We start from the raw sequence: 14,519 nt of genomic DNA, 5'->3' as shown, positions 1-14,519 counted from the left end.
TTTGTATGATAAATTAAATAAAAAAAAATATAAAAATAACAGCGATGCAACAAAATCGAAAAGGACAATATATTAGTTTAAATGTAGACAAAATTGCAAAAATGGTCCCTGTGGTATGCAAAATTTTGGGGTTTTAGTCCAAACCACGAGTTTTTTGGAACCATAGTCCTTTTGGAGTGGTTTCTATGTGGTTTTGGTCCCTGGACTTCTCTCGTTAAGTTGGAACTGTTAAGCCCCCTCACGTGCCTCACACGTGAGGGTAATTTCGTCATTTCATGTCAGGGACCATTTTTGCATAAACGGTTTTTTGGATTAATTCCTTTTAAATACCCCCACTTCCTGCAGTCTTCTTCCCCAACGTCTCTTTTCTTCTACCCTTCTTCTTCTTGAGCTCTGCTACAACAAAAATGGTGCTATGTTTTTGTGGAAAAGTTGCTGTGGTGAAAACGTCTTGGACCCCTCTAAATCTAGGAAGGAGATTTTTTGCATGCCCTATGAATGATTCTGTTTGTGGGTTTATTGGGTGGATTGATCCCCCAATGTGTGCTAGGTCTAAAGCCATCATACCTGGTCTGCTAAGAAATTTGAATTCCGTGCAGGAACGGTGCAATGAGTTGGTTAGAGGTATGAACATGCTACAAGATCAATGCAATGGACTGATATGCAAGAACAACATTTTGGTGGCAAATGTCAGAGCATTGAAGGATGATAATTTGAAGCTGAAAATGTACATGTTTGGAAGTTGGTTTTTCTTTGTGATTGTATTCTTTTATATTTGGTTTGTGTAGGGGTATACTTTGAAGGGTGTTTTGGTCATTTTTTTTTTGTAATTTTATGTGATCAAGTTTGTAGTGACTTATGATGATAATGATATATGTACAATTTTATGATGCAAGTGTAATGAATGTTTTACCAAAATGGTATGAATGTATAAGAATTAACATATGAATAGAAATGGTATGAATGTGTTACCAAAATATATATATATATATATTAGAACCAATTGTACATAACCAAAATGCATATTTCATTAAGATTTGTAATATAACAACCAAAGTTTCTAAACATAACAACCAAAGATTCTAAACATTACCAAAAGGGACACATTACCATACCTAAGATAACAACCAAGTTTTCATAACAACCAACCAAAAATTATCAACAAAATATTGTAAATATAACAACCAAGTTTTCATAACCAACCAAAATCACAAAAAACTCCATGCATGCATGACACATTACTTCTTGGATTGATTACCACCTTGCCCTTTACAGGTCCTAGAGTTGTGTCCCTTGTTCTTGCATTTGCTACAAGTAACACTGATATGCTTCCTTGATAGCTTCTGCACTCCATCATTTGTTGGTTTTTGGGAACCTCCTTCTTGTGCAGCATTCACTCCATCACCTTGACTTGCCTTCTGCTTTTTGCTTAACCTTTCACCCCCACTTTGTCTTCTCTTTTTCTTAGGCCTTCCCACCTGAGTGCGATGTGGAGGAGGGATTAGCTTTGTGGGACATTCACTTTTGGGCCACATGGATCTACCCTTAATTGGCTCCACCTTAAAAGAATAAGCCTTTTTCCATGTCTCTAGAAAATACACCTTGTGAACCCATTTGTAAATGTCAAGCTCAGCCTCTGGGTCTTTACTCATCTCATTCAGAGTTGCAATTGCATGTCTACATGGAATTCCAATTAATTCCCATTTTCTGCAAGTGCATGTTTTGTTCCTAACATCAACCACATGTTGATCCTGCAAAGCTCCTGTGACTTGATACTTGTCTCCCCCATTCCACCTACCAATGTATTGTGAAGCAACTGTTTTTCTTGCAGTTAGGATGTCTGTTGCTGTGGGTGTTAGTGGACCTATAGCCTTTTTCATTTCCTTCATGACATTGCATATCCTCTTCATTAGATACTCCCTTATGAATTCTAAACATCCAATGACAGGTTTATCCCTTCCTTTCTCTATCTTCCCATTAAACACTTCACACATGTTTGATATCAACACATCAGAAACTGCTCTTCCTGTGTGTAAATTACCATTAAAAAACATTTAATACAATTCACATACAAGTAAAACAGTTCACTAAGTGAAAGACATAAGGATCAAATTGGAATATATAGATTTACCTGAAAAATGACTCCTTGCCCAATGTTTAGGAAGAATTTGCTTCAACCATTCACATGCCTCCTTATCATACTGACTAAACTCCTTCATCAAATGTTCAAACTCAGGAATGGTGGTAGCTGATGCACACCTCCATAAGTGGTCCCTGTACTCTGTTTGCCTCCATCTTTTCCTCATATTGTCATGAATATGTCTGATACAATATCTATGCTCAGCATTGGGAAAAATTTGCTCAACTGCAGTATGTAAACCCTGCAAAAATTAATTGTCAATCATTAGAATTAACTTGCAACCACACTTTAAATGACCAAATGTATAAAAACTACTTCCAACTTTACCTTTTGCCTGTCACTTATGAAAGTAAAATTTGAGTTTCTTCCAAGGTCCAAGTCATCCCCAAGGTTATCTAAAAACCATTTCCAGCTTTCTGTGTTTTCAGACTCAATAATCCCATATGCTAATGGGTAAATTCCATTATTGGAATCAAGACCAACTGCTGAAAGGACTTGCCCAGGGAATGGTCCTTTCATGAAGGCACCATCAAAACCTAATAAGTCCCTAAGGCATGCCTTGAACCCTTTTTTCAGTGGACCCAAGCACACATAAATTCTTCTAAACTATCTAGTTGGGGAATCAGGGTTAGGCTCAGAACATACATCTATTTTCACTGTGGTGTCTGGGTTGGTGGCTTGAAGTTCAAGAACATAGTCCCTCAACAGTTCATACTGATTTGTGTAGTCACCAGTTATATGCTTTCTTGCCTTATCCTTTGCCCTGAACACCTTGTCCATACTAACACCCACTTGGTAGGTCTTTTGAAAGTGATCTTGTATGGCTCTCAAAGGTATATCTGGATTCGCCTCAACTTGATCAAAGATTTTCTTGTTGATTAAAGAAGCAGTACAAGCCCTGAGTTTCCTTGTTTGCAAACATGTGTGAGTTTGGTTTAAGGTCCTTATAAACCAGTCGGATTCAGGATTTGACCTAGATGCATGAATGTACCAACCACATGTTACTTTTTGTGTCTTTAATTCTTTACCCTTTCTTTTTGAAGTGGTAGCTTGACTACCCACTTGGCCTTTATTGGTGACAGGTACAACACCTCTACACTGTGCCCTAAGCCTTACATTGTCATTTTTTTTAAAGAAAAGATTCCTTCTTGATTCTAGTGCATGCAGATCAATTGCCTCCTTTAATTCTTTTTTACTATTAAATTTATCTCCAACTAAAAAAGATTGTTTATGTACTACCCCAAGACTGCACCTTTTTTCTTTTCTCAAATTCTTGATAAGAGCTCTTCTCTCTCTGTCTTGGTCGGATCCTTCATCCAAAGATTCAAATTCCTCATTGTTAATCACTTCCATATCTTCAGGTTCATTCCCATGAACAACATTTATACAAGAACCTTCCACATCACTTTCAACATTGAGAGTGAAATCTCCCATGTCCACATCCACATCCTGTATATTGTTGTCAACATCCATTATGTCATCCATATGATCTTCATCTTCTATTTGTCTCTCATCTTCTTCATACTCTGGATCACTATTTTTAGATTCATCATACTCTTCAAAATTTGGATCACTTTCTTGAGATTCATCATCCTCTTCATACTCTTGATTACCCTCTTCAGATTCTCCATCCCCTTCATACTCTGCATTATCATCATCACTCCCAATCAAATTTTCCATAAGGTTATCAAATAACTCATTCAATTGTTCATCAGCATTATTAACAGGGGGGTGTTGTAGCCTTCTTCATCAAAAGTTGATGCCTCTTGAACAACATTTGCAGCCTCCCTAACACCATCCATCTCATCAATATGAACACAAGTTGCTGCCTCCTGAACATTAGTTGAACCATCCGGATCATCATTCTTTTCCTTTGAAATGTGAACAACCTCATCAATATAATCTAAATTAAGCCTCTTGCTACAAGAACTTTCACCTATTTTGAAATTCCCAACCCTACCCCTTCTATACTCTGGTGAGAAACTATCATTCTCACTCCCAAAAAGAATCAGAGACATGAACTCACCAATAGGCTCACCATTACCATGGTTCACATTTTTCATTGGAGAATCTGCATGAACTTGACCCTCAACTTTAGCCCCTTGATCATCATTTTCTGGTAATTCCTCAATGACAACTTTACCCTTTGCATTTGGTGACATGAAGTAAGTCAATAAATTTGTCTTTCCATGCTCTGTGTACACCTCAATCAGCTTGTTATGTGCAATATATTTAGAAATCTTGATCACATCCTGATCATTCCCTAAAGCTCTAAGACCAAATTGAAAGTCACCATTGGGTATCCTAAAATGGTAGTATATAACTGGGGATTGATCAACGAATTCAGAATTCCGTGGGTCTGGGTAACCTAGGTCAAGCATTATGGCATCAAGTTCATGCACAGAAAACTCATCAATGTCCACATAATCAACATAACGCACTTCACCTCCAATGTACTTTATATCAGGTAATTTAGTAAATTTCCCACCGTGATGAAGCTTAATACTAAACCATGTGGGTGCACCAGCTAAAAATCAAAATTATACATATTAACAAAGTTAAAATTTTGCATTTTTTTGTTCTAAATCAATAAGAAAATGCAAAGTATAAAAGTTAAAGAAAACAGAGCAGCTTACCATATATAGTTGATACATCAACAACTTCGTGTTTTGGTCTGATATGCCACATTACGAACACCATTTCCTATTAAACGTATGCCCTTATATGTGTAGTGTCGATTATCTTGTTTAGATAAGCAACGAGGGTTTTTTGCAGGTTCAATGGAGCAGAAGCAAGAAGGAGGGAGTTGGGGAGTTGACAAGTGTTGGGGAAAGTAAATGAGGGGTAAATGTCAATTAATCCAAAAAACCGTTTATGCAAAAATGGTCCCTGACATGAAATGACGAAATTACCCTCACGTGTGAGGCACGTGAGGGGGCTTAACAGTTCCAACTTAACGGGAGTTAAGTCCAGGGACCAAAACCACATAGAAACCACTCCAAAAGGACTATGGTTCCAAAAAACTCGTGGTTTGGACTAAAACCCCAAAATTTTGCATACCACAGGGACCATTTTTGCAATTTAACTTTTCAGGTTTTTCTTATTCCTTTTAAATAAAAGATCATTTCCCTGACAATTAAGACATTCTAGGTACAACACAATTTAAAGCTCAATCCATTTGACACTTATTTTCTCAAACAAGATATAATCACTTTCACTCCCACATAGTTTATGTATTATTTAATTTGTTAAATTATATCAGTTTCGAAGATTATATTGTTTTATTTTATATACACAACATAATATAGATACTAAAGTAATAAATTAAAAAAAAATGTCAAAAGTAACTTATAATAAAATATATGTAAAAACTATCAAACTTCTTAAATATTAAGAAAATACAGCTAATCAATAATCGTAAATGGGAAACCAAAACAATAAATACGAATTACGAACAACATTCTTATTCATTAATACGAATCATAACAACTCTAGGTTTTATTTTTTGAATTTCAAAATACTTTCTCTTCAAATCCTACAACACTACGAAAACCTAAGAAAATCAAGCAAACAAAGGATGAGCAAAATATATAAATGAAGCAATATATAAAAATACTAGGTTATAATCCGTGTACTATATAGGGTTGCCAAATCTACAAAAATATATAATTATGAAAAACCTAGTATTTAATCATAAATTTAAAAGCACTTGTTCATAACTGATTAAGGACTTAATTAAAAATAGTAAAAGTAATACACAGTTACATAAATGATCAATGTCCAATATTTTCATCACAAATATAAGAGTTTTCAAAAATACAATACTGTAATGTAATATTATTTTGTTGAAAAAAAGTTTGAAAAAAAAATTATTTCAAAAATTGACAAGTGGATAATATTTATTTCTCTGTTACTATTTTGTTGAAAAAAAGTTTTAATGCATGTAATATTATTTTTCTCTACTATTTTGTTGAAAAAAAGTTTGAAAAAAAAAGATCAAAATTTCCCTCCCTATCAAAGTACATTATTATAATATAAGAGAAAGTTTTAGAAATGGTCCTTAAAATATAATAAAATAGTATAAATTTCTCTCAAATCATATATTTGTATATTTTTTATGCTTGCGTACTTAGGAGGTCACTAACAAATGACTGAAAAAATTCAGATGCTTTAAAGGTTTTAAATAATAACAAATGAAGATTATATAAGTAACGACCAGATACTAACCAAAAAAAAAAAAACTTTTAATGCATGCTAAACAGGTCACATATATGGAGTTTAAGTAAAACATTATTCTCTAATTTTATAATCATTTCGTTAAGTGCTTCACTTTCATTATATGCTTAACATAATTACAATAAATATATTATTATAATAATTATATATAGATACAAAGAGTTTAAAACTACAACAATTTACAACACACGAAAATAAACCTTATAAAAATGATATTGGTAACATTGAATTGTAAGGAGCAAACCAACCTTGTCTACCCTGCTATAGCAATGTACTTTGAATCGCAGCCAACATTAGCAACTCCCATTATTTAAAGCAAATATAAACAAAACACTATAGTACAGAAAAATGAAAATTAAAATAGTTTTTTGGTTTTAGCAGGAAAATAAGAAGACAATAAAAAATCCCATCAATGCCCCAACTTGAAAAAAACTTCTAGACTAAATATAAAAAGCCTCTAGTTTAACATCACCAAGATTTCCATTAGTAATTATATATATGAAATGAATCTTTCGCTCTCAACAAATGGGTAAAATGGTCAAATCACTAAAACACTCCATCAACAGCCATGAAAACAAAAAATGCTAGAGTAAACGAAGATAAAAGAACATCAACAGATACTTTCAAGTAGAATGCACAAAAACAACACCAAGCCAGAAAAATGATGAAGGGGCAAAATGGTCAAGACTTGTTTTTTAATATTTTAACATCATTTTAAACATGGTCTATAAAACATATTACCTTTCATATATATGTATATGTTTTTATAGAAAATAGTAGATTTTATATTCGATATATAGTTTTATAGAAAACTAAAGTATCAATACAAATAGGCAAGAAACTAAAGTATCATTCAGTTTTCTAATTGTACATAAAAAAAAAAAAATGTTTTGAATGAGTTGTTCTGTATCTTCAACAAAATTAAACATGATAATGGAATTTGATATCAATTTCATTACTTCTTGGATTGTAAAATCGGAAAAATTAGTTAGATTAAACATGTATATTTTGAATTGAATCTATGGAGAGTAGCTATTTAATATTGCCTAACTTTGTTTCTCTTCTATATGAACCTGAATAACAAAATGAAATTAAATGGAAATCTTGGATTAGTCTTGTCACGCCTACACCAATAAGAACAAACAAAGCAATTAAATATCAGAATAACACACAAAGAAGGCCAAAACATCATGAAGATATCATTAGATAATTGAAATGAACATTTACGTAAAGATTAGTATTCTAATTGATGTAAAAAAACAATATTGTTCACAGTAATCATATGAACATACATCATGAAGAAACTTTTATAGTACTCAAACAAAGATTTACCTATTGTGTTCTTTAAAAAAAAACTATAAAAAGATCAAGTTTAATTAGCACCTGGACAATGAGAGTTTCCAATGATGCAAAGGAGAAAGACAGCAGATTGCACCTGCCTATTGTGTTCCTCCAAAGCGTTAGACAAAAAATAAACAACCATCAACATAAATATGGATATTTTAGTGCTCAAATAGAAAAAAGAGATATCTGACTAACCTTTGTTGATTTTTGCATACAAGAAGAAGGTATGACGATTTGTTCAATAATAAAGACAATTAGCGGCGATGGCTAGGGTTTTTATAGGAAAAAAATCAAATATAGCGGAATAGCTCTTCCAGTGGATAACGTTTCTACCATGAAGCTACTAATACAGCGAGATAATCAGATGATGAAACGCATGGTATAGTTATGGAAGACGGGGTATTCAAATTTCTAATTTTGAAACCCTCCATTCACGTTGTAAATATACCAAAAAAAAAAAAAAATCACGCCATAAATATTACTGGTTCAAAATTCCTTATTTGTAGGAATGAATTATGGGTATAAAATAGAATATGGAAACTGATTTTGAGTCAATTGATGATACAACCGAACTGCTAATATTTAGGGATTGAAAATGAATGTGGATGGATGATGGTGCAATGGGCGGGAAAATGAAAGAGGAGAATGATGGTAGAATGACACGGGGCATAAAGCAATACTTAAAAGATAACATAGTAGAATGATGGTAGAATGACACGTGGCATAAAGCAATGCTTAAAAGATGACAGGTGGTTAGTGTAGGAGTCTTTTCTTAAGATTAGAAACCGGAGACTAGAGATAGAGATACTGATAAGAGATTTTCCTCAACATCTAATACAAATACTACATAAATCTAAAAAAGCTTTTACACAATACCCAAACAAATACAATAAATATCATAATACATAAACCTTTTTTACTAAAGAACTCAAATTTGACGCTTCTTCACTGTGATTTTCTTTATCAACACGAATATTTACATATCTAAACATAACTATTACATATTCAACATTTACACGACATAATTAAAATTTATCAACAGAAAAAGTAAGATTAATGTTTGGTAAAGTATATCTCCCATACTTATTCTCATCTTTGTCTCTCTCTATTTCCTTCGTTTTCTCATATCTAAATGGGATTAATGATGTGGTGAGAGTGGTGGTGGTTTTTATGTGAGTGGTGAAGGTCTATGTAACGGTAATTAGAAGGAAGGTTGTTGAGTGTGGCTGTAAACGATTTTTAGATCTAAGGTTTAAAAAATGGTTAGGAGAGCATATTTGAGTGGAAGAAGGCAAAAGAATGTTAGTTGAAGGCTCAAATGATGGCTGTTGTGGTTGTCCGATGGTAGGGATTATGCCATTTTCTTCAAAGGGCAAAGGAATATGGTGGCTTGAAAATGACAGCATGTGGTGGTGTTGCAGGTGCAAGAAGGGGTTAGGGTTTGTAGAGAGAGAGGAAGTGAGAGTTATTAGGGTTTGCAGATGTAAGAGCCGGCTAGGGTTTTTACATTTTAGACAAAGGGATGAGAGAGCATTTTCTAAAGAGATAAAACATACGAATAGTTATAGTATCAATACTTTATATTCCCTCCGTCCCAAAATTATAGTCCACCTTGCCTTTTTGGTTTGTCCCAAAATAATAGTCCACTTTTAAAAATAAATAACATTTTTACCAAAATACCCCTCATTATTACTTAACAAACTAAGCATTTAATGCAACATTAAATGCAAAGTAAAGGCAAAACTATCATTTTATTATATAAAGTTAGTGGTAATTAATGATTTTCTTAATCTATGTGTTTTTTGTCTGTGGACAATAATATTGAGACGAAGGGAGTATAACGAAAGAGTATCTTTGTTTGTTTAAACCTTTTTTCACATATCTTGACCATTCAAGTTACATCTAAAGGTCAAAATGCAACCTCCTTATTTTTAAGATTTGGTCTTAAAACTTTTCATCTTCTAGTTATATATGTATTATATATATACTAGTAGTGTACCCGCGCAATGCGGCGGCGGATAATAGTTTTTTCGGCAAGTTGATTTGTTTCGGCGATTATGTTCTTTTCTCCGGTTATGTTCTTCCGGCGCATTGTTTCGTTTCTTCGATTACATTTTTTAGGGAGACTAACCGCTTCGCTAGTAGCCGAGGTAATTACGGATGAACCACAAATTATAACACTCATGTTTATCTTATTTAAAATTTAGACAAAATTGCAAAAATGGTCCCTGTGGTTTGCATTTTTTCAGGAAAAAAGTCCAAACCACGAGTTTTTTGGTTTTGTGGTCCTTTTGGACTGGTTTGTTTGTGAGAATGGTCCCTATACTTAACACCCGTTAAATTCCATCCGTTAACCCCCTCATGTGCCTTGCACGTGAGGGTATTTCTGTCCTTTTACTTACAGTGTCAACACTTCCTTTCTACCTTTTATCCCTCATTTACAATCCCAAACACCCGTCAACTCCCCACCTCCCTCCTTCTTCCTTCTGCTCCATTAAACCTGCAAAAAAAAAAAAAAGTCGTTATCGAAAGAACCTAATCGAAGCAAAAGGAGACAAGGTCATACTTTAAAGTCGAAATGGTGTACGTAATGTGGCAGATCAGACCAAAAAATGAAGTTGTCGACGTATCATCCTTATATGGTAAGTTGCTCTGTTTTCTTAAACATTCCTATTTTTCATTTTACCCTTGATTTATACTAAAATCCGCCAAATTTTGACTTTGTTATCATGTACAATTTTGACTTGTAGCGGGTGCACCCACATGGTTTAGTATTAAGCTTCATCATGGTGGGAAGTTTACTAAGTTACCTGACATAAAGTATACTGGAGGTGAAGTGCGTTATGTTGATTATGTGGACATAGATGAGTTTTCTGTACATGAACTTGATGCCATAATGCTTGACCTAGGTTACCCAGACCCACGGATGATTGAATTGAGTGTTGAATCCCCAGTGATATACTACCATTTCAGGATACCCAATGGTGACTTTCAATTTGGTCTTAGAGCTTTAGGGAATGATCAGGATGTTATCAATCTTTCTAAATTTATTCAAAATAACAAGTTGATTGAAGTGTACACAGAACATGGGAAGACAAATCTACTCACATACTTCATGTCTCCAAATGCAAAGGGTAAAGTTTTCATTGAGGAATTACCAGAAAATGATGATCAAGGGGCTAAATATGAGGCTGAAGTTCATGTAGAATCTCCATTGAGAAATATGAACCATGTCAATGATGAACCAATTGGTGAGTACATGTCTTTGATTCTTTTTGGGAGTAAAACTGATGCATTCTCTCCAGAGTATAGAAGGGGTAGAGTTGGGAATTCAAAAAGAGAGGAAGGTTCTTGTAGCAAGAGGCTTAATTTAGAGGATATTGATGATTTAAAAGAGAAGGAAAACACTAATGAGGGTGTTAAGGAGGTTCATGAGGCTGCAACTGTTGTTGAAGGATGCTACAATCCAGTTACTTCAAATATTGCTAATGTAGGGGATGAGATGATTGGGGTTCATGATAATGACCATATTGATGGATGCTACAACACCCCACCCATTAATGATGATGAAAAATATAATGAACTTTTTGACAACCTTATGGAAAATTTAAATGGAAGTGATGAGTATGTTGAAGAGTATGAAGGGGATGTTGAATCTGAAGAGAGTGATGAAGAGTATGAAAAGGATGAAGGTGATGATCATGATGGGAAACAATCAGAAAATGAAGATAAAGTGGATGACATAATGGATGAGGAGAACAATATAGAAGATGTTGATGTGGACATGGCAGACTTCTTTTTAAATGTTGAAAGTGATGTTGAAGGAGCATGTATTAATGATGGTCATGAACCTGAAGATATGGAAGTGATCAACAATGAGGAGTTCGAATCATTGGATGAAGGATCAGACCAAGACAGAGAAAGAAGAGCTCTCATAAGAAATTTGGGAAAAGAAAAAAGGTGCAACCTTGGGTCAGTACATATACAGTCATTCTCAGTGGGGCAAAAGTTTAAAAGTAAAAAAGAATTAAAGGAGTTAATTGATGTGCACGCACTAGAAACAAGAAGGAATCTATTCTTTAAAAAAAATGACAGTCAAAGGCTTAGGGCACAGTGCAGAGGAGTTGTACCTGTCATCAATAAAGGTCAAGTGGGGACTAAACCTACCACTTCAAAAAGCAAGGGCAAAGAAGTAAAGACACAAAAAGAAACATGTGGTTGGTATATACATGCATCTAGGTCAAACCCCGAATCTGATTGGTTTATAAGGACCTTAAACCAAACTCATACATGCTTACAAACAAGAAAACTCAGAGCTTGTACTGCTTCTTTAATCTGCAAGAAAATCATAAATCAAGTTGAGGCAGATCCAAAGATTCCTTTGAGAGCCATACAAGATCACTTTCAAAAGACCTACCAGGTGGGTATTTTAATGGATAAGGTGTTTAGGGCAAAAGATATGGCAAGAAAGCATGTAACTGGGGACTACACAAAACAGTTTGAGTTGTTGAGGGACTATGCTCTTGAACTTCAAGCTACAAACCCAGACACAACAGTCAAAATAGATGTGTGTCCGAATGGCAACCCTGCATCCCCAACAAGGCAGTTTAGAAGGATTTATGTATGCTTGGGTCCACTGAAAAAAGGTTTCAAAGCATGTCTTAGAGACTTAGTAGGTTTGGATGGTGCCTTCATGAAAGGCCCATTCCCTGGTCAGGTTCTTACAGCAGTTGGTCTAGATTCCAACAATGGAATTTATCCCTTAGCCTATGCAATTGTTGAGTCTGAAAACACAGCTAGCTGGAAGTGGTTTTTAGAAAACCTTGGGGATGACTTGGAGCTTGGGAGCAACTCAAACTATACTTTCATAAGTGACAGGCAAAAGGTAAATTAAAACTCATCAATTGATCATTTAGATTGTGTTTTTTTACCAAGAAATTAATTCTAATTATTGTATGTTGAGTCATGTAGGGATTACAAATTGCAGTTGATCAATTGTTTCCCAATGCTGAGCATAGGTATTGTATTAGACATATTCATGACAATATGAGAAAGAAGTGGGGGCAAACTGAGTACAGGGACCATTTATGGAGGTGTGCATCAGCAACCACCATTCCTGAGTTTGAACATTTGATGAAAGAGTTTAGTGAGTATGATAAGGAGGCATGTCAATGGTTGAAGCAAATTCCTCCTGTACATTGGGCAAGGAGTCATTTCTCAGGTAATTGTATATGTTTGCATATGGTAAAGATTATGTGTTTCAGTTATTTATCAGCATTAATTGTATGTTATTGTAATGTGTAGGAAGAGCTGTTTCTGATGTGTTGATTTCAAACATGTGTGAAGTGTTTAATGGGAAGATAGAGAAAGGCAGGGACAAACCTGTAATTTCATGTTTAGAGTTCATTAGGGAGTATCTAATGAAGAGGATATGCAATGTCATGAAGGCAATGAAGAAGGCTAAAGGTCCACTAACACCTACAGCAACAGACATCCTAGATGCAAGGAAAAAAGGTGCTTCACAATATATTGCTAGGTGGAATGGGGCAAACAAGTATCAAGTCACTGCAGCATTGCAAGATCAACATGTGGTGGATGTTAGGAACCAAACCTGTACTTGCAGAAAGTGGGAATTAATGGGAATACCTTGCAGGCATGCAATTGCAACTCTGAATGAAATGAGCAAAGACCCTGAGGCTGAGCTTGACATTTACAAGTGGGTACACAAGGTGTATTGGCTAGAGACATGGCAAAAAGCTTATTCATTTAAGGTGGAACCAATTAAAGGGAGACCCATGTGGCCTAAAAGTAATTGTCCAACAAAGCTAATCCCTCCTCCACATCACACTCAGGTGGGAAGGCCTAAGAAAAAAAGAAGACAAAGTGAGGGTGAAAGGTTAAGCAAAAGGCAGAAGGCAAGTGAAGGTGATGGAGTCAATGAGATGCAAGGAGAAAATTCCCAAGGGCCAAGAAATGATGCAGTGCAGAAGCTATCAAGGAAACATGTTAGTGTTACTTGTAGCAAATGCAAGAATAAAGGACACAACTCTAGGACCTGTAAAGGGCAAGGAGGGAATCAATCTAAGAAGTGATTGTGGTTATTTGTTGTGGTGCAATGACTATTTAGTTTCTTGTTGTTAAAAACTGTTTGTTTTTGAAAACTTTAGTTATGGTTTGATGATGTGGTTATGTATGGTGCACAGACACTTGTATGCTTAACTTGGTAATGGTTTTTGGTTCCACTCATGTGGTTAATGGAATGTTCATTTTGGTAAATTTATGACATGTATTTTGGTAATGTACTTTTGTTACATTTTGGTTCTATTTATGTGCTTATATCTGACAACTGATACACATTTTGAACACAACTGATACACATTTTGGAATTCATTACAAACATGATGAAGTCAAATTACAACAAAATTATACCATTTTTACCCTGCATCACTTGATCAACAAAAATCCCCACATTTGCCTAACCCTATCCCTTACATAGACCAAGTACTAAAGATAACAATCACAAACATAAACCAACTTGCACATAAATACATCTTCAGCTTGAAACCTTCATCCTTCAATGCATCACACCTTGCCTCCAACATGTTGTTCCTGCTCAAAAGTCCATTACACTGTTCCTGTAACATGTTGATACTTCTTACCAGCCCATTACATCTTTCCTCCAATGTATTTATGTTTCTTAGAAGACCAGGTATGATGGTTTTACTCCTAGCACAAATAGGTGGGTCAACCCACCCGATAAACCCACAAACAGAATCCTTAGTAGGGCAAGCATAAAACC

General features: G+C 34.8%; 4 protein-coding genes across 4 annotated transcripts; 2 read left to right on the top strand and 2 right to left on the bottom strand.

Moving 5' to 3' along the window:
- Window positions 1–1,204: 1,204 nt before the first annotated feature.
- LOC145028939 (uncharacterized) lies at window positions 1,205–2,693 on the bottom strand. The gene is made up of 3 exons (XM_078977622.1): window positions 2,468–2,693; window positions 2,132–2,381; window positions 1,205–2,026 (listed from the first exon to the last, which is right to left on the bottom strand). Exons 1-3 carry the CDS (start codon window positions 2,657–2,659, stop codon window positions 1,239–1,241), a joined length of 1,230 nt encoding a protein of 409 aa, XP_078833748.1. The 5' UTR covers window positions 2,660–2,693; the 3' UTR covers window positions 1,205–1,238.
- Window positions 2,694–3,840: 1,147 nt separating this feature from the next.
- LOC145029851 (uncharacterized) lies at window positions 3,841–5,085 on the bottom strand. Its single transcript, XM_078978306.1, has 2 exons — window positions 4,777–5,085; window positions 3,841–4,667 (listed from the first exon to the last, which is right to left on the bottom strand). Exons 1-2 carry the CDS (start codon window positions 4,838–4,840, stop codon window positions 3,841–3,843), a joined length of 891 nt encoding a protein of 296 aa, XP_078834432.1. The 5' UTR covers window positions 4,841–5,085.
- A 4,836-nt stretch (window positions 5,086–9,921) lies between these two features.
- On the top strand, window positions 9,922–12,169 carry LOC145029850 (uncharacterized). Its single transcript, XM_078978305.1, has 3 exons — window positions 9,922–10,362; window positions 10,471–12,057; window positions 12,162–12,169. The coding sequence occupies exons 1-3, from the start codon at window positions 10,299–10,301 to the stop codon at window positions 12,167–12,169; spliced, it is 1,659 nt and encodes a 552-aa protein (XP_078834431.1). The 5' UTR covers window positions 9,922–10,298.
- On the top strand, window positions 12,158–14,018 carry LOC145031144 (protein FAR1-RELATED SEQUENCE 12-like). The gene is made up of 3 exons (XM_078979651.1): window positions 12,158–12,605; window positions 12,692–12,941; window positions 13,025–14,018. The coding sequence occupies exons 1-3, from the start codon at window positions 12,180–12,182 to the stop codon at window positions 13,810–13,812; spliced, it is 1,464 nt and encodes a 487-aa protein (XP_078835777.1). The 5' UTR covers window positions 12,158–12,179; the 3' UTR covers window positions 13,813–14,018.
- Window positions 14,019–14,519: the final 501 nt, after the last annotated feature.

This window comes from Lactuca saligna, chromosome 2 (genome assembly GCF_052625555.1).
Source record: "Lactuca saligna cultivar CGN05327 chromosome 2, ASM5262555v1, whole genome shotgun sequence".
In the NCBI taxonomy this organism is placed as follows: domain Eukaryota; kingdom Viridiplantae; phylum Streptophyta; class Magnoliopsida; order Asterales; family Asteraceae; genus Lactuca; species Lactuca saligna.
Note: the sequence above shows the minus strand (reverse complement) of the source record. Positions and strands in the feature narration are given on the sequence as shown.

Excerpts from the sequence above, each read along its gene's own strand:
- LOC145028939 (XM_078977622.1), bottom strand. The coding sequence starts at position 2,659 with ATGAAAGGACCATTCCCTGGGCAAGTCCTTTCAGCAGTTGGTCTTGAT. Across the intron at positions 2,382-2,467 it reads TCATAAGTGACAGGCAAAAG|GGTTTACATACTGCAGTTGA; the intron begins GTAAAGTTGGAA and ends TAATTTTTGCAG. Across the intron at positions 2,027-2,131 it reads GGCAAGGAGTCATTTTTCAG|GAAGAGCAGTTTCTGATGTG; the intron begins GTAAATCTATAT and ends ATTTACACACAG.
- LOC145029851 (XM_078978306.1), bottom strand. The coding sequence starts at position 4,840 with ATGGTGTTCGTAATGTGGCATATCAGACCAAAACACGAAGTTGTTGAT. Across the intron at positions 4,668-4,776 it reads TGATGTATCAACTATATATG|CTGGTGCACCCACATGGTTT; the intron begins GTAAGCTGCTCT and ends TTTGATTTTTAG.
- LOC145029850 (XM_078978305.1), top strand. The coding sequence starts at position 10,299 with ATGGTGTACGTAATGTGGCAGATCAGACCAAAAAATGAAGTTGTCGAC. Across the intron at positions 10,363-10,470 it reads CGACGTATCATCCTTATATG|CGGGTGCACCCACATGGTTT; the intron begins GTAAGTTGCTCT and ends TTTGACTTGTAG.
- LOC145031144 (XM_078979651.1), top strand. The coding sequence starts at position 12,180 with ATGGCAAGAAAGCATGTAACTGGGGACTACACAAAACAGTTTGAGTTG. Across the intron at positions 12,606-12,691 it reads TCATAAGTGACAGGCAAAAG|GGATTACAAATTGCAGTTGA; the intron begins GTAAATTAAAAC and ends TGAGTCATGTAG. Across the intron at positions 12,942-13,024 it reads GGCAAGGAGTCATTTCTCAG|GAAGAGCTGTTTCTGATGTG; the intron begins GTAATTGTATAT and ends TGTAATGTGTAG.